This window comes from Sphaerodactylus townsendi, linkage group LG01 (genome assembly GCF_021028975.2).
Source record: "Sphaerodactylus townsendi isolate TG3544 linkage group LG01, MPM_Stown_v2.3, whole genome shotgun sequence".
NCBI lineage: Eukaryota > Metazoa > Chordata > Lepidosauria > Squamata > Sphaerodactylidae > Sphaerodactylus > Sphaerodactylus townsendi.
Window position 1 is genome coordinate 136,248,178 of NC_059425.1, and position 26,036 is coordinate 136,274,213.

The window sequence follows — 26,036 nt, forward strand, 5'->3', positions numbered from 1 at the left end:
GGTCGATATTATGTTTCCTTGCGGCAGCCCTGAGAGTCTGGTCACTGTTACTCCCATTTTACAGACGCAAGATACTTTTGTGTGAAGAAAGCAAGGAAAGGGGTTTGGGGGTGCCATAGGAAGAGAGGGAGACAAACACCCCTTAGGTCCCCTCTCTCCTTCCCACGCACTTTTGTAACCTTCTAAAGAAGCATCCCGCTTTGGCGGGGGGGGGGGGGAATCCTTAACTTCTGATTGGCCCAGGTCCTTCCGTGATTGACACCCGTTCTCCGTCGCCGGGCTCCACCCCGTCCAGTCACTTTATTGACACTAATGAGCAAGTTCTTCCCACCGGTCTCCTGCCTGGAAGTGCTGACAGATCAAGGCAACAAATTTCAATTACAAGCCCTAATTTGTGTCCGCAGAGCGTTTGTTACCCATGTCAGAGCTGCTTGGCCCCTCAGACGAGGCAGAGCTTGCAGCAGGAGAGAAGAAGGAGGGGGAGAAAAGAAGCGCCTCTTTTGCAAGAAGGAGTCGTTCGGCCTGGGAAGGAGAGCGAGAGGCAGCGGGAGAAAGCCGCGCTCCAGCCTCTCTCGGGCCGCTGCAAGTTGGATGTAAAAGCCGGAGGCGACGCGGAGGAGAACTCGGTGCGGCCTGGAAGGAGGCAGAGGCGACGAGCCCGCCGGCCCGGGCATGGCCGAGAAGAGGCGAGCGTCGCCTTGCACCATGCTGAGCCTCAAGGCGCACGCCTTCTCGGTGGAGGCGCTCATCGGAGCCGAGAAGCAGCAGCAGCAGCAGCAGCCGCAGAAGCGACGAAAGCTGGCCGGGGTGGGCGGCGAAGAGGCGGCGGCCGAGGAGGACGGCGGCGGCGACAAAGGCTGCGGCGAAGGCGCGGACAGCGACGGCGCAGCTTTGCAGTCCAGCTCGGCCGACGGCGACCGGAGCCGCAGCGCTCGGGCACTGCCCGTAGGTGAGTGAGCTGCCTTCGCCCACCCCAGCCCCACACAGCGAAACGCACCGGGTGGGTCTGGGCCACTTTCTCTCTCCCCCCCCCCCCCCCGGGGCATGGGATCCGCTGCGACCGTCCCATTGCAAGGGCGATCTTGCGGGCAGCTCCCCAGAGGCCAGCTTTGCATTCAGAAACCCGGCCCGAGTGGCGTCTCCTGGCATCGCCTCCTGGCATCGCCTCTGCAGTTTCTGGTTTCTTTCCCTTGCTGCAAACAGTCACGCTCGCTGCTCTGCCGATCCCAAGGGTCGAAAGGACAACAATCTCTGTCGCCTGAGCGGTAACACCCTTTGAAAACTATGCTGCTCCGAGGCTGCCCGCCTTCTCTGCTTTGAGCTGTGTGGGCAACGCACTTTCCCCGCCTGGTTTTCCTGAAATCGGTGGGATTTCCACAGGGCACTTCCCAGAAATAAGCCCCGCGGATCACATCGTTACACCAAGCCATGTGGTCCCACTCCCAACATCGAGTCCGATCCCAAAGAAGAGAGCTGTGTTTGAAAGCCGTCTATGCCTGACGGCTCTGGGGCTCATTAATTGTAATGGCACTGAGGCGTTTTTAAGTTCAGCCTTCCTGGTGTTTAAAACCCTGTTTGGGCTGTCATATACGGTTATTTAAAACGCTTCTCCCCCCTCTAGCTGTAGAATCAACAACTACTTCGATGTGGAGGGTGCCCCTCCACACATCAGTTTTATTAGTTAATACTAGTGAAGAGGATACCTGTTCAGCTTGAGGCTGACTTTCCATGAAGAGAGACGCTTCGTTGTGAATTGTTCCATTTGGGTGAAAGCCTCAACTATGGCTAATGAATAATCTTTTCCTCGTTTTTAAATATGTGATTTAATAGTTTGCAATGAAGCACTATCTCACAAGGAGAGAAGCAGCTGCATGTTTTATTAAATGACTTGTACTTTAATATGCAGAATAAATCTATGAAAGCTTATGTGGCAAATGGCAATATCAGGACACTATATTCCCGCTGGGACTGATGTTGTGCTGATTTTTCGCCACATAAAAATAAGAAAAGCGACTATCATAGTTTTGGAGATTTTTTAAAGACAAGAATAGACGCAGTTTAACACCTTTTTTTTTTTTACAGAGAACTTACTTCGGTTAAACCCCAATGAAATTGTCGGATGTTTATTTAACAGGTCTTGGAATCGCCAAACCTCCAAGTACTTGAACAGCTTTATTAAATCAACACACCAAGAGAAGACGAAGGACGCCTAAATGCCGTCCATGAATTTATAACCTTACGCTTACATAATGATTTCCGTAGCGGATGTAGGCGTTCGTCTCTTTCTTGGATTGCGCCCCATTATCAGTAAAATAAATGCAAAAGGAGTCCAAATAGGCCTGCGAAGCTCGCTTGCTTAAGGAAAAGCGAAGTTTGTAAAGGGCTTTTTCACGGGGCCGAGATCCTCTGAAAATCTAGGACACAAACTTTATCGCAAGGAATGGCCTTCCGCCCAGAAAGGGCCATGCTGAGCGAGCGAGATTTCCACGGGCACCCAGCGGGCCCCTCTGAAGCCACGGGCGGGTTGTTCCCAGGCCAGCGCGCCCGAGGGTCAGCGCCTCCCTTGGCGCGCTTTAAAAGCGTGGCGGTGTCTTTTGCAGCAGGCCCAGCCCCTCTCCTCGACCGTCAGCCTCTGGCCTTGGCGCTCTCCAACTGTGCTCGAGCCTTTCCACGGGCCTTTCATTCCCGCCATTTGGCCACCAAACGGCCGTCCCTGCATGAAACCCCTCTGGCCTCTCCCCGCTAGCAAGCAGAAGCTACTCGTGCCCAGGCCAGCCGCCTTTCTGTCTCTCGGCGCTCAGGCCCTGAGGAACCAAAGGCTCGAGGCACGCCAAAAGGAGCCCAGAAGGCGCAAAACCCTCGTGCCTCTCTGCGAAAAGTGCACGTGCGCATGGAGGCGAGGAAAGGGCCGCGGCGCGTCACGCGCCTCACGGCTTGGCCAGGCCGCAAACGTCCTCTGTGGGCTTTCTCGCCTCCTTCAGCAACCAAAGATGGAGGCCGTTACAGGGCTTAAGGAGGGGGGTGGGTTGGCGGTTCAGGAGGTGTTTCTCTGCCTGACGTGTTCTGTTTCTTTCCCACTCCCCGCAGGCGAGGAGAGTTTCTCGAGGGCCGCCTCCCCCCCGCTATCCCCCGGAGGTCCTGCCAAGGCTGCGGGTTCGAGGCCCGTTTCTCCTTTACTCGCCCCGCAGGTACCCCGGGTGGACCTTCAGGGCGCGGAGCTATGGAAGCGATTCCACGAGATAGGCACCGAAATGATCATTACGAAAGCGGGAAGGTAAGCCTCTCACCCTTCAAACAGTCCGTCGTGCACAATTCACGTATTGTGTAAATATTCAAGATTCAAAGCGAAAGGCCCAGTTCCTTCCAAGTGGGAGGAGATGCACCGAAACATCAACACGCAAAACTTTCACCTTATCCGCATTGTTCGTGGAAATACATCCAATTCACCAAAATAGGAATTATTTCCAATTGGCTTTGTGAACTGAGTGCAAATAAATCCAGTCAAGTTGATGTATTTTGTGTAGGATTGTTCATTAATGTACTTGACAGTGACTTATATTTTATTTTCTAGTGCCTAACACATATTTTAGTGGTAGTTTACAAGGAAGGGTGTTTGCACACTGAGAAAGCTTGGAAAGCCATTCAACTGATTTTCATTTGATTTGTTTCAGTGTAACACTTTTGGGGTGTAATCAGTGTAACTCAAAGCCATCTCCATGAACAATGATTCTGGAGTGTAAAATAGGACAGACTCCAGAAAAACAGTTTTTGGCATTTGTTTTTAAAAAAATAGTTTTAAAACGTGCAATTTCTAGCATTTTTTCATAATGAACGTTAACATAAATGCTTTAAAGTGGTCATTACAGAACATTTGAACATATCAAAAATTAGAAGAAACCATAGGCACCCTTTTGTGTTCAAGTTGTTGCTATCACATTATCTGTGCTCCTCAGTGTTAATGAAATAGAAAATCTTGCCTTGCAGCAGCTAGATGTTTAAATGGCTGTTAATTTCTAAAGACAACAAATGCAAATCCCAAATTCACAAATGTGTCAGAACAAATAAAGTAAATTGATTTATAAGCCAGCTCAGCAACGATAATTTTAGTTGATACAAAAATATGTGGAATTTTGGATTTCCCTTTCATTAGAATGAAGGGTATGAATGCTGCCTTCTTCTAAAAAGAACTTTTTTCTTCCCTTTCCAAGGGATACACATGGTAAAAACCTGTATGGTATAAAAATATCTGAACTTATTAGAAATTACAGAAACATATTTTATTGAATCCATATGTTACCTTCTACATTTCAGAGAGCTTTATTAATGATTGAAGTGCAGTCTTAAACAGCACAAGGAAACATTTGTCTTAAAAGAGGTCCTGTCAAAGGTTTTATTTTATTTTTTTTATCTTACAGGTGCACTGAAATAACAGTATGAACTAGCTGGCTACAGTTATTTGCCCTCTTGTTTAGCTAATCATAATATTTAATTACTTCTAAAATTCAGCTTGATTTCCTAGATTTGGAACATTAAAATATTTAACAAAATGGAATTTGTATGCTTGCTTACATAATGAGAAAAAGCATATGTATAAAATTCCTCAAAGTGAAACTTAAATAAATGCACACAATTAATTGTTATACATAGATTTGTGGCACATATCAAAAGAATGATTCTCATCTGATCTAAGAAAAATATTTGGTTCCTGTTGCTATTCTTAATTCAAGTTCTATTAATGCAAAAGCTTTCTCTTTTGAATTTAAAATACCGGTAATACTTGGGGCTGTATCCACAGATAGATTCACATTTGTGTGGGGCCCTGAAATCAGCGTTTTGTCTGCACTCTGTGAATCCTACATATATTTCTTTTGCAGTACCTATTTGATAGGGTTAAATAGGTAAGGAGTCTTCTATTGGGATAGACTTTTCTTTACTATATAGTCCTAATGATGTTCATGGAGAAGTTCCATTGGTTTCAGTAGGATTGTTTCTTAAGTCTTCATGTTTAGTATTGTAGTGGGATGGGGTCAGGGCTTATGCATCACTTAAGAAATTGATTATTATTGTCAGCTTAGACAGGTTCAAACAGATATGAGGGGAACTGTTTTCAAGCATTATATTCTGTCTTTCCCATGATAGTGCTGGTAATCTATTTGGCAGGGGGAAAAGCCCAGTTCTAGATGTAAGGCTTTTTTTGTTCAAGACCCTATGATTTGTAAATAAATGTCATTGACTTAAATGAAATTTCCTTTCAAGTAAATATGTTCTATTTTGTGTGAGCAATAGATCCTACCTGAATAAATTTCCTGATATTACCACTGTTACCATTCTAAAACAAAATTTTAGCATGAAAAGGATTTGCGGATCAGCAACCTACACTTGAATATTGTGATATAATCTGTATTCTGAGGGCATTTGAAAACATTGGTCAAGGAAAAGTCTGATGTCTGTTGAAACATCCGTAAAGAATTGTTTTATTAATTATTGAGTTATAATGATAAAGATTCTTGCTGTTAATGAGAAAATTCTGGAACTGTTTTTATAAACATGTCTCTGTTTCTGTACAAGTCTCCAAGTCTGTTTTTTATTAAAATGCTCTCTTTTTGTGTGTGTGTGTGTATTCAGACGGATGTTTCCTGCAATGAGAGTGAAAATTTCAGGTCTAGATCCACATCAACAATATTATATTGCTATGGACATTGTCCCAGTGGATAACAAAAGATACAGGTATAGTAACTGCAATTTTTAAAACTTGGAACATTGGGAACTGGAAAAGAGTGTGGTTGGATTTGGAAATTAACAGAAGGTTGTGCTTAACTCTTCCGAATTCCTATCTCCATCTCACTGCATAAAAAATAAGTGCTCTTTGCCAAGCACGTGAGAACAATCAAGAGATTTTTATTTTTTCCATTGAACTGCTTTGTACATTTGGCTCATATTTTGAACACATTCTAGATGAGCATTCGAATAATTTTTTTCCTATCATGTGAGCCATAGTCCTCTAGCGCTTTTATTTTGCCATGAAGCCATTCAGGTCAATTTGGGCTGTCTGTAGTCTATGCTGCAGGCTGTGCTAACCCAGTCAGATGACAGCATTAGTAATAGTAGAGTTTTGTGACTAGTCAGTCCTTACCACTTTTCAGCATAACTATTTATCCTGAACAAGTAAATGCTAAAGTCTACTTTAACACCATCAACTGTTTAAATTGTTTCAGGATATTTTAATAGGCACAGGTTGATGTGATAAAAGGGTGGTTTTTTTTGGTGGTTTGACTTTGTTGTTCAACAGATTTTCTCTCTATGCTGACATTTGCAATAATTTGTTATAATTTACTATAACTAACCATTTGGTTAAAAATTAACATAAGGTCTTGATGATGCAGACTTTTACCAAGGCAAACTACATTTATTCCCTTTAGAACTTCTGGCAAGAATTTCTAGGAATGGGGGAAGCATAGTTCAGTGTTCAGCAATTTAACAACAGTTGGCCCAGCCAGGTTAAAGAAGTATTTCAGTTGGAAAAGATCTGTGCATTCTATGAGTGTCATAACCTAGAGTGCCATTCACTATTAATCCTATGTTTTTTAATATATGGAAAGCAATTTCTTTTTGTTTACTGTTGCACCACAAATCCTATTATTTTCTTTATAAGCAGGTCCAATTCTGCATTTCATGTACCCTCTGAAGTTTTTGTATTCTTTGAACTTTGTTAAGGTCCCCATAATATATTAAAATGTTTTGATATTTAACAAATTCTCATATCAGAATTCAAACAGCGAGATCATAAAGTCACAAATGGCATAATTTCATCCTATTAATAGGCCACACAGTATCAAGAAACATGTTTCCCCAATCCAGTCACTCTGGTATGAGGGCTAAGGGGCTGACATGCACACAGCTTCGTTAGATGGAGTGTCCCCATTCTTTTCATTGCCCCTTTCAAATAGCGTTTGTAATCCATTGTAGCTGCTGGTTCTAATGGAATTTTGTGTCATTTCAGACACAACCATTGACTTGTGGCTGCTAATGGATTTTATTTACTTTTTCAGTCAAAGTCACTTGCATCCCTTTTACAAAGTGAGACTGAGTCCCTGTTTTTTGAAAACTCTTTTCTTCTGTTTTGAGGTATTCTTTGCACTTCTCCATTGCTGTGGTATGGTGCTTCAAAAGTCTGCAACAATTCTGAAAATGCTTCTTTTTTCCTGCCTTTTTGTAGGCTTTTTTTTTTGAGTTCTAACTGTTGTCCTGTAGCACTAGACCAATAGAACAATTAATTATATTTTGATACATATTCAAGTGTTTGTAGCTATCATTGGTGTGGTGCTGTAGTGCAGAGGTTAGAAAGGTCAGAAGAACAAAGTTGAAATACAATGCCCTGCAAGAAAGGGTGGCAAAAAAAGCAGAGTGGTTTGGAATGGGCAGATTGCTTCAAACAGAGCTTATAAATGGAGCTAAATATGCTGTCTGAAACGTCTACACCATACAAGGAATTGGACCGACAACCAATAAATATCCTGTTTAAAATAGGCTATGTCATGAATGCTTTGTGCTGCAATGTTCTGTCTTTTATGTTTGTGGGTATTCCTAAAGAGAAAGAAGTTCTTCCCTGATTAAACGGATGCACCTCCACAGTTTGGAGTCCTTTAAACTTTGAATTGTGGTCATTTCATGAAAGTGTGTGAAACTGAAATTGGTGGCAAATATAGAACATATAACTGTAGGAGGAAGGGGAAGAAAGGCCCTGCTTTCAGGTAGTGTTCTTAGGATTCAATCCAATGCTCCTTTAGGCTCATTCCGCACATGCAGAATAATGCACTTTCAAACTGCTTTCAGTTCTCTTTGAAGCTGTGTGGAATGGCAAAATCCACTTGCAAACAGTTGTGAAAGTGGTTTGAAAACACATTATTTTGCGTGTGCGGAAGGGGCCATAGTGAATTTAATGCTCATGACTCCTAATCTTTTTATTAACACTGTTTTGATATGTAAGGATATTAGATTGATTTAGTTACTTCATTTATATCTGCGTTTCTCCTCAGTGATAACCCAATGTGGGTTGCATTCTTCTCCTCTCTTCCATTTTATTTTCACAATAACCCTGTGAGGTTGGTTAGTATGAGAGTGAAACTGATCCATAGTCACTCAAAGGCTGATTCCGCATGGGCCAAAAACAGTGGTGTGAAAACGGTGTAAAGCCTTTTACACTGTTTTAAACCCTTTCACACCATTTTCACACCGCTGTTTTTGGCCTATGCAGAATCCGCCAGAGTGCTGCCATGGCAGAGTAGGAATTCGAACCTGGGTCTTCCAGATCTTAGTCTGATACTGAAGCTGCTACACCATGTAGGCTGTTGTGGATTTTCCAAGGAATTAAACCAAAGAATTTGGTTTAAGGGAATTTCTGAGCAAGGAAAGACACCATTTCCCCCTTCCTGCTGAATAATCCTTACTTGGTTCCTGAGTTGTGGCATAATGTTTTTCAAATACTGTGAATTCTGTGCAGTGATCCCAATCCTGCTTCTGTTCACATTGCAGGACACATTAATACTTAATCTCTCTTAATATTTTGGTGAATATCACCAAGGGATGTATGTGTGTGTATATACATACACACACACATGCAAATAGAAAATTGATAAATAATTTAATAATAGTTTAGACTGGATCACAATTGTAGCATTGAGGTATATTATAGTACCGTCATTACGCAAGTTCAGTGCCTTAGGTTTTAACAAGGAATTCCTGTACTGGGAGGGTTTCTGAATTCTCTTCCTTGGACAGGCAACTCAGAGTTCCATGTTTGCAATGGAGTTCATATTGGGCTCTGGATTATGGCACATATTTTTGTAAAACAACTCAAGTCCATTTTGATCATGTCAGTTTTGATTGCATGTGCCAAATTCCAGCTGATATGTCTAGGTAGACAAAGTTATTTTAAACGCACACATTTCATTTCAGTCCTTATGGTATCTAAAAGCATTCTTTAAAAAATATGGTACATTTTTATGATAAAGCACTACAGTTGATCAGTAGATAGTTTTAAATAGAAGGTGGTGTCATCTACAATCAGAATATTGTTTTTGTTATTGGATAAATGAAAACTGGAATTTTAATATGTGAATTTAAAAGTAACTTCTATATACTTCTCTTTTTTACTGAAATAATCCCATTACTGTATAAACATTAAAGTTCATGTTTCTTGGATTATTTCTAATGCTCATTTTATTTTTGCAGCCCCATTTTAGATTTTTTCACTGTTTAGTTTAAAATGTAATTGGCTAAATCAAAATAGCTTGAGCCAAGATATTTATTTGGATTGCAGTTTTCCCTACAGTGGGCAGTGGAACAAGGCTAGCAGGGTACATCAATAGTGAAAGAATTTGGTTCATTACTTAGGCAATTATTGACCAGCAATTTTAATATTTTATTATAAAGTCAAAATGCTTTCATAATTATAAGCTGATATGTTGTTTACCAAATCAAATTAGTTATTATGGTAGAGCAGTGGAATCAACTTTTAGAAATGCAGGGGATTATAATAATTTTTAACCAAATGTTATAGAAATGTACCCTAAGTACGAAAGTTATACTCAGCTATTTTCTACAGTTTTTATCCTGAAACACCCCCACAATCAATGTATAGTTAACAGTTTGAAAGCAAATAAATTGTAATAAAAACAAACAAAGAAAACAGTGTTAAAGATGAAAGTCAATTTTAAGGTACTTGTCTTAAAAATGATAATTTAGTGAAATAAAGAAGACAAGCTAGCACTTGAACTGTGGTAGTCTTCATGGAATATTTGACAGTATTTGTCAGGGTGTTGACTGGCATACCAATCAAACAGACAAATTGTACTATCACAGATTTTTACCTAAATATTTAACATCCTGTGTATTCTGATTTTTTTGCTGCAAAGTAGAAGAAGTGCCAGTGAAATATCTCCATTGTGTCTTTCATAAAAAGTGGATTTCTTTCCATAGGTATGTTTATCACAGCTCCAAATGGATGGTGGCTGGTAATGCTGACTCACCTGTGCCTCCTCGTGTATATATTCATCCAGATTCACCTGCCTCAGGAGAAACTTGGATGAGACAAGTAATCAGCTTTGACAAACTGAAACTAACAAACAATGAACTGGATGACCAGGGCCATGTGAGTATGTTGTTTTATGATGGTACAAAATGCTGTGTCCTTCTTAAAAAGGACCTTTGATTTAACCTCACATTCAAAAAACTTGGTTGACAAAACTTAAGTCAAATTACATGTACTTTTATTGTTATGATTTTTATTTATTACATTTGTATCCTGCTCTTTCCCAATCAAGGTCTGGCTCAGGACAGCTAACCATTAAAAAAAATTTAGACAATCAATATTTTGTATATCGTTAAAACCACAACTAAAATACCCACTGGCGCTCTAATTTCAGATGACCACCTGGGTGACTAAGAAGGAAGGAGGAACATAAAGCAGAAAATCAAACCAAGTTACTAAAGAAATGTGAGAAATAGATAAAGACAAAATTTAAATAAAAGAAACAATAAATATATGGGGTAGGGAGGCCAGCAAAGATGTAACTGATGCTGCTTCAACTGTAGGCCTGGTGGAACATCTTTGTCTTAAAAGCGCTGCAGAAATGAACCAGATCCTGCAGGACCTGGAGCTCAGTTGACAAAATATTCCACCATCAGGGCCAGCGCAGAAAAAGCTTTAGCACTGTTTGAGGACAGCTACATGCATCTAGAGCCAGGAAGCATCAGCAACTTTTTCCCAGCTGAGCGCAGCGCCCTTGGGGAGTTATATTGGGAGAGGCAGTCCCACAGATACAAAAGTCCCCGACTGTTTATAACTTTAAAAATTAATACCAAAACCTTGAACGTGATCTTGTATTCATCTGGGAGCCAGTGCAGCTGGCAGAGCACAGGCTGAATATGAGATCTTAACAACGTACCTGTAAGAACCCTCGCTGCTGCATTTTGGACCAGCTGAAGTTTCAATGAAGTCTCAAGGGCAGTCCTGCATGGAGAAAGTTACAGTAGTCTAGACTGGAGGCGATCATTGCATGGATCAGCATGGCTAGATCAACTGCTTAACCTGGTAAAGATGAAAGAAATACCAGTCTGGCTGTACTGGCAACCTGGGCCTCTATGGAAGGAAGGCATCCAGAATCACCCCGAGGCCCTTTCCGCACGGGCCATAAACGGCGCCCTGGGGACTGCAAAAACGCCGTCCCCAGGGAGCCGTTCGCACAGGCGGCGCTGCGAAAACGTAGCAGCGCCGACCTGGCTCCCCTCCCCCAGGGCGGCTCCCCTCCCCCAGGGCGGCCTGTTTTCCCTGTCTCTCTCCCACGCACCTCGTCGTCTTCGTCGCCCTGCTGGCCTCCGAAGACCCCCCCCTCGCTGTCCTCCGACCCCTGGAGGTCGGAGGGCAGGGTGGGCGGGTCTACGGAGGCCAGCAGGGCGACGACGGCGACAAGGTGAGTGGGAGAGGGACGGGGAAGAGGCAGCTCCGTGCAGAGCTGCCTCTCCTGCGCAGGCCTCTGCGGAGGCCGCTCGCACGCTTCTGTGCGAATGGCCCCCACCCCTGCACCAGCAGAATTCCTGCCGGTGCAGGGACGCTGGAATGGCCCGTGCGGAAAGGGCCTGAGGCTCATGGCAGTCACTCTGCTCCTGTTCTGAACCACAGGACCGCTGCCTTCAATTAATTAAATTTCAGTTGACTGCTTCAATTATCCCACTGTACCCACTGTATCCCAAGTACCTGACCAATGTTTCTGAGACAGTGGCTGATTCTGCATGGACCAAAAACAGCGGTGTGAAAACGGTATAAACCTTTTTACACTGTTTTAAACCCTTTTACACCATTTTCACACCGTTTTCACATCACTGTTTTTGGCCCATGCAGAACCAGCCAATGTCTGGCTGCCCTCCATCAGCAGATACAGCTGGGTGTCATCCGGATGCTGGTGACAACCGTGTCTGAAACTTTGTGTCAACTGGGCAAGGGGTTGCACATAGATGTTAAACAACATTATGGAGTGGAGTACCCCCTGAGAGACTTTATATGCCAAAGGCTTACTTTATATGCCAAAGGCAAAACTGATTTCTGCATTGTAGAAATTAAGTTAACTAAGTGAAAAACATAGAAGTGACATTCTATTTTGCCAGTGCACCTATAGTTTGAACCTTGCATTCTTTATAAGAAACATGGAGGAAACAATATGCCTGTCTTTTTTCCACATACAACAATTTTACTTTAGTAAAAAGTTTCCTTAAAAAAAACCCTTAAATCATTTGTGCAGAACTCCATGAGGTGTTAATAACGGTACTCAAAAGGAACAACATGAGAGCTGTGTTCACTCTGATAATGATTTATTACTTACCTTATGGAGCAAGACCTATTCACAGCTGAAGCTCATTACTTCTACAAAACTGGCAGGGAATTGTTCAGTTTAAGTGTTCTATTTGAAAGCTCCAAATTGTTTAGTCATGACATTACCTCACGTGACAAAATACATTATAAGAATATTCTCTATTGAAAACGACTGGAAAAGGGTCTCAAAAGTTCCTTTCAAGTAGTCTCCAATATACTCACATTTCAAACTTCTGTTAAATGCTGCAGTTATATGCCATGGATTTGAGATGAGGCTTTTTAATAGTATCTTTTGAAACTCCAGTCATAAATTGCACATTAATTCATTTGAAAGATTATGCTTATAGAAAAAAAAATCTAAGAACTGCAATATGTGAGGGCTGTCCTAGCATTCTAGTAGACAAACAAGACATCCTCTTATATTTTCAAAACTTCCCTGCACCAGTGGAAAACACACAGATGAAATAGTCACCAACTAAGACATTTCGCAGCTGTTATGTGTGTTTAAAGACCAGCAGCCTGAGACGGAATTTTTTGAAGACAGTCACGGCTGTTATTTAAATATGGTCCAAATACGTTGATCTCCAGTAATACTGGATTTCTTAATCGCATGGAATGAGCAGTTTAATCTGCACACCTATGGTTAATCTGTTCATAAGTAAGCATACTGCTGGTTGGATAGTAAAACAATACTGGTCTTCTATCAGCAGAAGCAGTTGTTCCAAGATGCTAGAAATGGTGAAAATATGAATTAATCTGACAACAGTTGGAGTATTTATAAGTAAAAATAAAGTTCAGTAAAGACTACGTGGATCTGTGCCACATATACTATGTTCATATTCTGCTAGAGTTTTTTGCCACCTGTTATTAATAGCTCAGGTATGAGCAACAATTCTCCATTTAATTTTAGGCAAAGTTAATAGTAGTGGGGAAACAGGCGCAGATAGTGAAGTGCTTTACAAAAGTAGGTATTTATTTTAGATGAGACATTTATCTCAGCAAGACAGTCAACACCTAAGTTGGTCTGTGCCCAGTTTGTCTTGTGTCTCTGGGTCTCAACATTACACTCTTTCAGTAAAGACTTGTGTTCATGTGTCGGGGAATTTGCTCCACTTTAGAAATTTCAGTGAACTTGTCTGGCTGCAGCACTTGAGGGACTGTGAAGTTGAACTTTTCTCAGCGGAAGGGTCTTGACTCCGCAGTTGGCCATGGATGGATTGATTACTCATAACTATTCTTTTCATTAGGCACAGTAGGTAATTTAATGTCTTTGAGCTAGATAATCAGAATCTACAATACATTCTCAAGATGGGTAGAGAGCAGCTTTTCACATTGCGTAATTGTAAAGATTTAACATTTCCCCTCTGAGTTAAAAACTGCATAGCTCTTCCCATAAATCTATTTATTCATTGTGTGGAATACTTTAGGATTACTCAAGCATTCTTCTTCACTTCAGTTTGGAAGAAAGTCAAATAGCTTTTTCCTATAGCAATTGAAAATACACATTGAATTGATTCAGGCCTAAAACATGCCTTTAAAAATGGAATATAAGTTTTGAAGACTAATAAAAAAATTGCATAATGAATTGGTCTTTCTAAAATCATTTTTTATTACTAGAAAATACAGAAACATAAACCAGAAAAATTTATGTTCCAAAGGATGCACTTTTATTCTTTGGACACGATAACATAATGAAGGTGTGTTATGAATGTTTGAATCAACAATATGAAACCTTTATTGGCATATAAATTTAAACAAGATTATTTTTGAAAATTAAGGCACAGCAGATACAAGACAGTCAAACATTAAAAGAGCTACAGTGCTAATATTATATAGTTAAGGACATTTAAGGATTACAAGGCAAAGAAATTTAGAAATACAGTTCAGTTCAAGAACTGTAACTTCATTATTTAAAAGAAATACAGTCTTTTCTTGCTCAGTAAGTTCATTCATTCATTTTTAGATGTATACCCCGCCCATTCCCGTACTCAGTAATAAGGTTTCTAGCAACCTAGACTTAGCAGTACTGTACAGGGGGCAATGATGTAGCACATGACCAACTTTTCATCTTGCAGATGCACAGTCTTTCATGGTGAGGGAGTTTCAGTTCCCTACCTCAAAGAAGGAAGGATGTTGCATCTTGCAAGTGAAAAAGCATGGTATAGTTTAGGTTCAGGTATTAGATATAAATATTTGGCCAGGCCAGTAGTTCTTACTGGAAAGCCTAAGGAAATGGGAGAGCAAAATTTACTCACCTGAGAAACCAAGTTCTGATGCTCTTGCTCAAACAGCTTACTTTTAATAATGCAAAGCGGTTCATTAGAAGGACGCATGACCAGGGTACCAACAGGGAGACACAAATCACATAATTTAGCTTTAGTGTGGACCCCCAGTCAGTGGTGTGTAGAAAAGATAATGCCTTAGCTGAGAGGCTAGTGTTGCCGTGGTTAAAACACAGGCAAATCCAAAATTGAAATGTAACACACCAAGCCCTAGTTTCCAGTAAATGCTGTCCAGCTTTGAGAGACAATATGGTATAGGCCTATAGGGCACCGGGTGGGGAAAGCTGAAGATGTTATATAGAAAACAAGACTGAACACACTGTACATCGCTGTTCCAGGCTTGTATCCAGAGAGGTAAGCCATATAGGAGCTGTTGGCACACTTTGGCATTAAATGCCTTTAGTACTGCAGGAATGTATTTGTGCCCTCTCTTATTAACACCCCCCCGCCCCGCCCCCGCATAATAGCCCTAGTATTTATTTTGCTGGTAGTAACAGCCAGCCTTCTATGGGCGGCCCAACTAGCCTGATGGTGAAAATTCACTCCAAGATATTTGAAGTGTTTAATTTGATCTATGAACTTGTTATTAAGTAGCCATTTGCATGGACTCCATTTGTTTGTGAAAACCAAGATCATAGATTTAGTGCTGTTAAGGGTAAGATTGTTGTTTTTACAATATTCGGTGCTTCGAGATAGAAGGCGCTTCAGGCCTGCTTTTGAGCAGGATAACAGAATGGCATCATCTGCATATAGGAGAATAGAAATGCTGGATTGGTTGAGGGTAGAGAAGTGTTTGAATTATTTATAAATCAGGGGAAAATGTTTCCCTATAAACGGAGAGATGAAGGTTAATTTTAAATTAAGAGATGGAGTTTGAAAGTAGCATTGTATAGTTTAGCATTCAGTAATGTACTCGTAGAGATATTGATGAACTGTGTCTAAGGTACTTAAGCAACTGCATGTTCTCAGTTGATCCAATGGGTTTGAGGGATTTAATGAGTTTCAATAAATGAACTTTTCATTTGATAGATGATAAAAGGTGATTTTTGTTCCCATTTTACTGTGGCAAAATTATTTTCTCTCCACCATTACCTCTATCACTTTCCAACCATTGTTGCAATACTTTGGAGTTTTGTGCAGAAGCAGAAAAAAATAAAAATATGAATGTAGTCCTTTGGATACAAATGCACCATCCTATTTCTCTTATTTTATCCTTTCTGTTTTCTGTTCACTTTTGCTTAAATCTTGCAAGCTAGCTTCCTGCTTAGAATTCATAAAATGGACAACATTGTTGCATTACTTAAAAGTAATATTGTGAAAGCCAATTATAAATTAGGTGAATAGCTATGCTTGTGGAGATACACTGAAGTATGTTACAGTTACACTTAACCGTTCCTAACAAAAAGGCTATGTGTAAAAGTTGCATGAATTTCAACCGTCATCTGAGAAAAAAATGATGCTCTTGCTCTCACAGTTGTGAATATACAGTTGAAAATGACAGTAATATTAGCAAAGGATCAGTAACCCCAACATAAAAAGCAAAGCTGATTTGTTTGTGTTTTTAACGTGGTGTTCAAAAAAGTTTTTTTTAAATCTACTATGACAATCCAGTGCAAATGTAGAAATGCTCAACCTGTTAATTTCTGTGTGTTAACTGTGTTTTGGGTTGCAGCTTCAGATTTCAAGGAACAAATTGTTAACTTTGATTATAGTCACAGGGGCTCATTCCGCACACGCAGAATAATGCACTTTCAAGCTGCTTTCAGGGCTCTTTGAAGCTGTGCGGAATGGCAAAAACAGTTGTGAAAGCAGCTTGAAAGTGCATTATTTTGCGTGTGCGGAATGAGCCTTAGTTTTGCTTTAACTTTGGAAAGATAGGCTCAGTATTCTGTTGTGATTTAAATGTGGAGTGACTATGAATGACCTTGTAAATTTTATGTTTGTGTAAGATGTAGCAGGTAGGAGAAAAGAGGTAGGGAAATTATGGTAAGGGCAGATTATCTGCTTCTATAGAGGACATGGAGAAGAAGCTGCTATTTCCCCATATGTTCAAGTAGGCGGCAAAAGAAAAACCAAGTCATATCCACAGACCCTCTCCTTTGTGTGGACATGTAAACCTTGCAAAAAGGTTTGCATCTACTATTTAACTAATGCAGAGTTTTGTGTGCAATAGGGTGTTCTCTTACTAGCTTTTTAATGGATGTTCTCTTAGTAGCTTTTTACTAGCTTATTTTTTGGATCGTTTTTATGCTGTGTCCAAACCTTTATTTTTAATGAATTGTCTTTAATAGGGTGATGTTGTTTTAGTTGGAAGTTGTCTCAAGCAGAACTCAGAAGTGGTAGCATAGAATTATCTGAATAAAATATTTTTTCTTGTGCGTGTAATCTGAATAATTTTAAATATATCAAATGCAATTCTAACTGTTCAGCGTTCCACATTTAAATGTTGTGAATTACTTTCTCATTATTTCACACACATGTACACAGATTTTTTAGATACAGCTGTGTAAACTAATTATTGAATTAGATTTTAGCTACTTTGATTTGAAGATAGTCTTTACACTAAAGCTGAATTTTTAGTATATGTGAAAAGGGTTTTGGAATAAAAAAAACAGGAGTGAGAAGTGAATTTACAGGTCTTTCTTTATAATACCGAATCATCTGTGCTTTGATTTTAATTTTTTTAGTAGGAAATAAAATGCAGCAGAGTGTTGACAATTATGAGAGGAAGTCAGGGCTGCTGCGGAGCAGAGCTGGCGTCTGCTTGGACGCTGGCGTGGGGAGGGGGTGAGTCGGGGTGCTCCTGGGGATAAAGCTGACTTTGCTTCCACCGGCATTCCAGCCCAGAGGAATACCAGCCCCTGGACCTGCAAACTTACACCGTCCAAAAGTGTGGCGTAAACCTGTGTAACTGAGGGGGCAGTTCATGCAGCGGGAGGGTTTTTTGTTTTCCCTCCTTTCCGCACTGCCTAAAGTCCCTTTGGAGGCAGTGCTGAGCTGCCTTTGATTTGCTGCCTCGGGCCACTGCAGTGCTCCCCACCCCCACTGGATTGCAATGTTATAAAAATTCAGATGAAGTCCGATTTCCCTTTCTGCAGTTTCTGTTAACAGTTTTTTTTAAAAAAACTTGCCCTCTAGTCAGGTTCCAATTTACAGTTTTCTTTTCAGTTTTTCTTGCTTTCTTTTTGTATTCTTTAAATCTTGTATCACTGGAATAAACTTTTTAATGATTTCAGGGCACTTACTATTGTTAAGACATGTTAGCATATGCACTGAAAACTATCTTTTTTTCCCAGTTGATCATTCTGAACCTTCAAAATATTTCTTTTTTATGAGCTGCATGCTCCTTGACTTTTTAATTATTTCATGCCAGTTTTAAATATTCATGTAGTACAACGTATTCTACTGAAATTAGTGGAACTCTTTTTTCCAATATAGGATGAATACACACTATTCTTCCCTTTTGGTTCATGCCTGCAAGCCTCCCACTGAAGTAAAAGTGGCTGTACAATTATGTCTGCCAGTCTGTGATCCTAAGCACATGGAAACAAAGGCCACTAATTTCAGTAAAGCTTATTTTTTATAAAAAAAAATTTCCCCTAGGCAGGGAAACACAAGAGGGCAATTTCAACATACAGCCAAGTTTTATTATTATTCCCTTGCTGTGGTGCTTTTTGTAACATGGAACAAGTAAACCTCTATTAGCAAAAAGGATAATTTATTAATATTGCCAAACATTCATCAAAAGAATTATATCAGAAAAGGTCTGGTAGGGTTGTGGATACTGTCCTTCCTTCTAATTTTAACAGACACACACTCCAAATATGAAAATGGCTAGAAATGTTTCTTGAACATTGAGATCACTAGCATTTTTTCTGGCATCTTGCTCTGCATTAGGATGTAGAAGGGGAAATCCCGTATTATGGAAGAAAAATATCTGAGCATAATATTTGGTTGCTTCTGATGTGATGTCAAAAGCCTGACTTCACTCTAGTGAAAGTTCAAGTATCCGGAAAGTTGCTTATTCAAAACAGTGTCAGGTCTCCCAGTGAGGAATGAATTCATGTAAAATCATCCCAACTAGCCAAGGTCTTATTTGTTCAAATATAAAGCCCTTCTTTTTGACTGGGCAAATTCAGTTTCATGGCATTTGGCATGAAGGTTGTGCCAGAAAGAGGAGGTAGTGGGGAGGATGACATACAATGGTGATTTCATATTCTGTGGCCAATAATGAAACAGGAAATTAAAAAATTTCCTCCTTTGAGTTAGATTTTCTATCAGCTGGTAGCCATGAAACCTTTATGGGCATTAGTAGTTCTCCAAAAGTAATAATAACGTTTTTGGATTTGAACTGTTAAAAGCAATTTCATAGATAACATAAAATGAATGAAAGTTTTTTTTCTAGGCCTGCCTGGATACAGTCCTAGGAAGAGTTGTACTTGTACCCTTCTAAATGCAATTATTTCAGTAGGCTTAGATGGATGTATTGATTCTGTAAGTGGTTGATAACCTTAGAGATCAGTGTTATGTTGTCCTAGTGCTTAGATACAAATATTTTTAGAATTAGTATTCCCTGACCTGGATGGCCCAGGCTAGTCTGATTGCGTCAGAACTTGGAAGCTAGGCAGGGCCAGGCCTGGTTATTTGGATTCGAGACCACCAAAGTTGCTGTGCAGTGGAAGACAATATTAAACCACCTCTGGTAATCTCTTGCCTTGAAAACCCCATAAGGAGTTGGCTGCTACTTGACGGTCCTTTACATGCGCACTCAAGTATGCGCACACACATAACACATACTTCTTATTATGACAGTAGTATAGATTCCTAGAAAATTCATTTTTGCATCTACAATACAGAAACATAAGATCTCCTTGATACTGTGGCTTTTTGAAATGTAGCCTGTAGAGTGGTTGAATTTTCACTTGTTATTCAGTACATTTGTTCTTCAGACAGAAAATTCCAGAGTGCTTCTGAAAATTTCCAGATAGATTTGGAAAGAATTCTGTTACAATCAAACCGCCAGTTATCTTCCAGTTCATGTTTACTCTCTTCACATAGTTACAAAATCATCATCCTAAGGCACTTTTGAGTTGAACCCAGTCCAGTTTTGTGATACATCAAAGTTATCATGGTTTGCAATAAACAGGAACGAGAAGCAATACAATTTTATGAATCCAAGCTACAGTTGATACAGAAACTACAGAGAGCCATTTCTAACACATTTTTCCTTTTGTTGTTGTCGTAGATTATCCTCCATTCTATGCACAAGTACCAGCCACGTGTCCATGTCATTCGGAAAGACTGTGGGGATGATCTATCCCCAGTCAAGCCCATTCCTTTGGGGGAGGGGGTGAAGGCCTTCTCTTTTCCTGAGACAGTGTTCACAACTGTTACAGCATACCAAAACCAACAGGTAACTGATTTTGTTTTATTTGCATGAATATGAATTATTGTCTTGTCACTGAATTCTAGATGGACAAGAAGAAGAAAAATAAGATTTCCACTATAAAAAGTTGTTTAATACCCTGTAGATTAGGGGTTTCCAACCTTTTTAAACATGTGGACGCCTTTGAAATTCTGACACGGGATGGTGGGCGCAACTGTAAAACAGCTAGCACAGGAGATGTGAGTGAACCACACAGGTTCCACAAGTGGTGGAACCAACCACAAAATGTCAAGGAGTGAGGCTATGTGTAACTGTAATGGTAACTTCATTATTTCAGGAAGGAGCTCTATTTAGCAGGATGCCTTTTAATCTGTACAGCCAATCAGAAGCTTTGCTGGGGAAAAGCCCCACCTAGCCCTGCCCACTCTCTAAAAGAATCTGGCGGGTTCCCAGACAGGTGTCCCTGGGCTGTATGGCTGTGTTTCAGTAGCATTTTCTTCTGACATTTCACCTGCGTCTGTGGCTGGCATCTTCAGAGGATCCAGCCACAGATGTGGGCAAACTGTCAGGAGAAACTGCTACTAGAACATGGCCATACAGCCCGGAAACCCCACAACACCCCAGCGATTCTGGCCATGAAAGCCTTCGACAATACAAAACAATAGATAGACAATTTCTCTCTGGTTAATTTTTTGTTAACTTTTTGATTTATTTCTGTTTTGTATGGTGTATTGTTTACATTTGCATTGGTTTCCTTGTTACTTAAGTTCTTCAGAAATTAAACCTGTTCAATGGTGAAGGAAAATGTTCGTAACTACTGAATAATGGCTGTGGTCCAAAGAACCGTTCAGTTAATGCTATACACCCAAGGGTGCTTTGAGCTTGATGGTTTTTGAACATATTGTATGTGAAAGTGCTTTTAAAATAGATGAGGCTTTCAAAATTGTGAGGTTGCTATTCAAAGAGAAAAAGTAAGAAGAAATCCAAATAGGCATCTCAAAATAGTTCTTTGGATTCTGATTTGCATTACCTAGTAGCAATAAATAAGAGTTCTCAGATTGATGATGTATTTGGTGATGAGATAGGTCACCAGCTACAGCCTGATTTGAGTCCCTAATTTTATGAGAGATGTAAGAGTTAACCATGAGAGTTAATTACTATAATCTAATGTCTTTTTAATTAATTTTTGGTTGTTGAGGGTTTCAGCAAACACAGTGGTCATACAATTAAGCTTTCTTTTTTAACTGTACAAACTTTCTCCCTTACAACATCATCGTTGTGAACTGCCTTTAAAAATACAAGCTGAGTTAGGTTGGTTTCTTTGGGCCAACGCTGTGACTTTATTCTTGTCCCATTCTATCACAGTGGTATCTACATGCCAGCACTGCAGCATGAAATAAAGGGTGAAGACAGGTATACCATAAATAGAGTATTTTCAGTGAATTTTTCTGCAGTGTTGGCCTGCAATTGAATTGACAGATGTACGTAATAGAAAATAAAATTCTGGCTGTGCCAACAGTCACTTCCGAGGGCTTTAGAAAAACTGCCTGCCCTGGACATTTCTGTCTGTTTATTACTGCTCCATTACTACTGTTCCATGCTTCTACAGCCGTGTAAAGTTAATAAAGAACAACCACAGAAACATTCCTCTTTCTTTTTCTGAGTGCTGTTATACTGGGAGAAAGCTGTCCTTGCTTCCATTTCAGTGCAATGCTAAGGATACTTGCCTAGGAGTAAGCCATGTTGAGTAAACACAAGTAGATTCTGGGTGGCCACAGTCCAGTTAGCTGTATACTAATAGATCCATGCTTCAATAAGATGTCGGCTTTGTGATTTTCAGACTTCAGGACCCTCCACACTGGCATTTTGTGATTATGTTGTGTTCTCTTGATAGATCACAAGACTTAAGATTGATAGGAATCCATTTGCCAAAGGATTTAGAGACTCTGGACGAAACAGGTGAGCTTTAAAGTATTTAATTCGTTTTTAACAACTGTGAGAGATTTCTTACTAATAGTAAGGTGCAAAGAACACTAAATTTGGGGTGGGAATGTTTATTGAACATTATGCTTTCCCTGTACACAGGTTAGAATTTACAAGGTTTAGTTACATTTTACAAGTTAAATTCCTAAATATGGATATCGTGAAAGTGAATTGAATATTGTCCTTGTTTCATAAGTAAATATTATGTATTGATTTATAGAGAGTAAAGCAGTAATCTTACGGTTGGAAATGTTTTCAGAATTCTTGCCACTAACTATGGAAAGAATTAAGGTATTTGCCTATTTTGCATATTAACTTATTGTTTGATAATTTGCTTTTACACAACACTTTGTTTTCTGCTAGAGGCAACATATCTATGCATTACCAGTAGCTTTCAACTTCTGACTTTTTATAGATTATGTATTACCCCAAGTTATTAAACACTACAAATTTATAGCCGTTTTATGCAAGTTTCACTGGTGCAACTTCCTCCCAAGAATCCTGTTAGCAATACTATGGCCCATTCTGCACAGGCCACGAAACACGGGTTTAGGACCCTATATAGCCTGTTTTTTTGGTGGGGGACTTCTTACAGGTTCTGCCTTCAAAATGAGTCTTCCCCGTTTCGATCCTTTTGAAAAATCCCGGGTTGGAGCTGCTCCTGAGTAAATGGCCAGGGAGGAGGCACTTTATATCCCTCCCTTCCACTCCAAAAGGGAGTCTCCTTTTCATTTTTTAAAATTTTGTGGCTTGCATCTCCGTAGCTACACAGGTGGAGCTGGTCATATTGTGGGACATCGCTATGGCTGTGGAGGTTCATTTCAGCCTGCCTGAATAGCTATGCATGTGTTGCAGGACAATTAAAAAAGAGCGAGAGAAGTGTCTCCACATGAAGGCGCGACAGCAACCCGGATTGTTTCTGTGGCCTCTAGTTGCTGCCTGCATGGAATGCATGAGAATGGGAAAACAGGAAAACGGGTTCCTTTATCCTGACTGCAACCCATTATACGTTTGCTATGCGGAAGGGGCCTGTGTTGAAATGCTGAGAATTCTCTATGGGAGATCTCTCATCTGCCCAACCGCAGTTGTGGGAGGAAAGGAACAACTGTTGAACAAGCTTAGTCTAGTACTTTAGATATTCCCTTAAAGATGCTCAATTGATTAATATACAGATTTCCCTTGCCTTTCAAATGCTTGCTGTCCATATATAACAGCAAAAAAAAATGACTGGAAGAGCTTCTAGACTGGTGTGTTTTTTAGACCAGAATTAAATTTAGGTCAATTAATTATAATGTCCTATTTTGTTTATTCGACTTAAATTTCTGTTTTTCTATAATTGATTATATTTGTAATTACCATATATACTCGCATGTAAGTCGAATTTTTCAGCACATTTTTTGTGCTGAAAAAGCCCCCCTCAACTTATACGCAAGTGAGGTGTATTTTAAAAAAATATTTTAGGGTTTTTACTTTGTTGGCTGCCAGGGGGTGTAGTTTTTAGGCTAGCAGCACCAACATTTCAGGGTATCATAAGGGGACACTCCCGATGAAACCAGCCAAGTTTGGTGAAGTTTGGTTCAGGGGGTCCAAAGTTATGAGTCTCCAAAGGGGGTGCCCCCATCCCCCATTGTTTCCAATGGGAGCTAATAGTAGATGAGGCTAAATTCTGAGGGTCCATAACTTTGGACCCCTTGAACCAAACTACACTAAACCTGGGTGGTGTAATAAGGATAATCTCTTGCTGATACCAGCCAGGTTTGGTGAAGTTTGGTTCAGGGGGTCCAAAGTTATGGATCCCCAAAGTGGGTGCTCCCATCCCCCATTGTTTCCAATGGAAGCTAATAGTAGATGGGGCTACCCTTTTGAGGGTCCATAACTTTGGACCCCCTGAAGCAAACTTTACCAAACCTGGCTGGTATCATCAGGAGGGTCATTCCTCCCCTGACAGGCACCCTCAAATTTTCCCCAGATTCTCCCTTTAAATCACCCCCCCCTTTCTGAGTGGATTTAAAGGGAGAATCAGGGCTTACAGAGCTAGTGTACTGTTTTTCTTTGAAATAAATATTCAAAAACATGTAACCTACTGATGCCTCAATTAATGTAATTTTATTGGTATCTATTTTTATTTTTGAAATTTACCAGTAGCTGCTGCATTTCCCACCCTCAATTTATACGCGAGTCAATAAGTTTTCCCAGTTTTTTGTGGTAAAATTAGGTGCCTCGACTTATGTGCGGGTCGACTTATACACGAGTATATACGGTAGTTTTATAAATAACTTCAAAATAGATTTGTTTTATGAAAGATGCAAGAGTGGGTAAAAATCTGAATCCCCATTTACCCTTAAATTTTTCCTTCTGCTCTATCATTCTAAATGAAAATTGACATTTGAAAGCACAAGTAGGTATTACAGGGTTCATGCTGAACTGGTTCAAGTTATTCCTTACGGATCACACTCAGAGTGTTGATCACCTAATCTATGAGACCTAATCTGTGGAGTTCCACAGCCCCCATGCTTTTCAATTTCTCTATAAAGTCTTAGGACAATTTTATTCATATTTTTACAGTTGGTTTCTTCAATATGCACATGATACCCAGCTCTGTTTATATTTATCCAAATTCCCTGGTGATGGACAAGAGGTCCTGAATAACTGCCTGGCTGCTGTGGTAAACTGGCAAGAGTGAACAAAACCAAACCCTGTAAAGACAGATAATGCTGGGTTGGAAAGGCAGAAGTCTTGAAGGGTATTGTGTCCTTCACTGACCCTTGCTGACTCAGGGAGGAGTCTTGCAATACTGGGCCCTACATTATTACTGGAGAAGTATGTTAATGCAGCGGCAAAAAAAAAGTTTTCTTCCAACTTAGCTTAGCGCAAAAGATGGTCTTTTACCTAAATTTGGCTGATCTCGCTACCTGAATCCATGCCACAGTAACACTGAGATTAGTCTTTTGTAATACGCTGTATATTTCTCTCCCCTCAGAAACAATTTGGAGATTCCAGTAGCTGCAGAATGCCATGGCTTGGCTGTTATTGAGACCTAGAAGGACCATTCATATTACTCCCAGTCTGCAGTTACTCCACTGGCTACCCATCAGTTACCAGACTGAATTTAAAGTATTATCCAATTATTACTAAATCCTATTAAATAGTTATCCCCACTAAACAGATTTGAGGTTTCAGAGTCAATCTGTTTAGGATGGCATTGTAAAAACCTGCCAGAACAAGGTAGAGAGCAATAATTCACTATTTCAGAAGATAATAGTGAAAGATGTAATGGGCTCATATTACAGATAGATATTGCACTTTAGATATTTTCAGGATGTAAGCTGTAATTAACTCATGTTACAGAAACTTTTTCTAGTTTAGATATTTTCAGAATCTTTATTTAATGCAAAAATGAAAATACCCCCCAAAATAATATTTTGGAGAGTTATATTCTAAACTTATTCATTGGTAAGCAGAATGAATTTAGTAAATATTTTATTAGTATTAGTATAATTTGATTTGATTCAATATTCCACCCTTTCCCAGCACAAGGCCAGGCTCAGTTGATTACTTAATTTGATAAAATCAATCAAATCTGTTACTTTAAGTAACAGCAGCCAGCGTTGGTAGAAGTGGCAGCTTCTTATTCAAGAAATTGCCTTGCAGTCTGACCAGAGGTATAGCTGGGCTATACTGTGTCCGGTGCGTACTCTGCATTTTCTGCACTGCTGCCCCCCACCCCCACGCCACCCCACACACTCTTACCTTAGTTCAGCCTGAAAGTGCAGACTGGAAAAAGCGGCCTGTTCACTTAAGGTTGAAAACGGCTTGGTGGGAACTACACCTCCCAGGAGACCCTGGGGCTTGCAAGGTCTCCTGGGAAGTGTAGTTCCCACGAGACCGTTTTCAGCCTCTTTTCTAGCCTGTACTTTCAGCTGCTTTTCCAGCCTGTACTTTCAGGCTGAACTAAGGTAAGTGTGGGGGGAGTGGGGAGTGGGGAAGCTGTGGGGGGCAGTGAACTACTACACCGTGG

At 40.3% G+C, this 26,036-nt stretch overlaps 1 protein-coding gene across 2 annotated transcripts in view; it reads left to right on the forward strand.

The window, feature by feature from the left end:
- The first annotated feature begins 326 nt into the window (after positions 1 to 326).
- The window catches only part of TBX18 (T-box transcription factor 18), a 40,426-nt gene continuing 14,716 nt past the window's right edge, over positions 327 to 26,036 (forward strand). For both annotated transcript variants that reach the window (XM_048495047.1, XM_048495056.1), the window contains exons 1-6: positions 327 to 949; positions 3,088 to 3,274; positions 5,626 to 5,727; positions 9,979 to 10,150; positions 19,895 to 20,062; positions 21,930 to 21,994. In XM_048495047.1, coding sequence (XP_048351004.1) covers positions 673 to 949; positions 3,088 to 3,274; positions 5,626 to 5,727; positions 9,979 to 10,150; positions 19,895 to 20,062; positions 21,930 to 21,994 — 971 coding nt within the window. In that variant the 5' untranslated portion in view covers positions 327 to 672. The remainder of the gene's footprint in view (positions 950 to 3,087; positions 3,275 to 5,625; positions 5,728 to 9,978; positions 10,151 to 19,894; positions 20,063 to 21,929; positions 21,995 to 26,036) is intronic.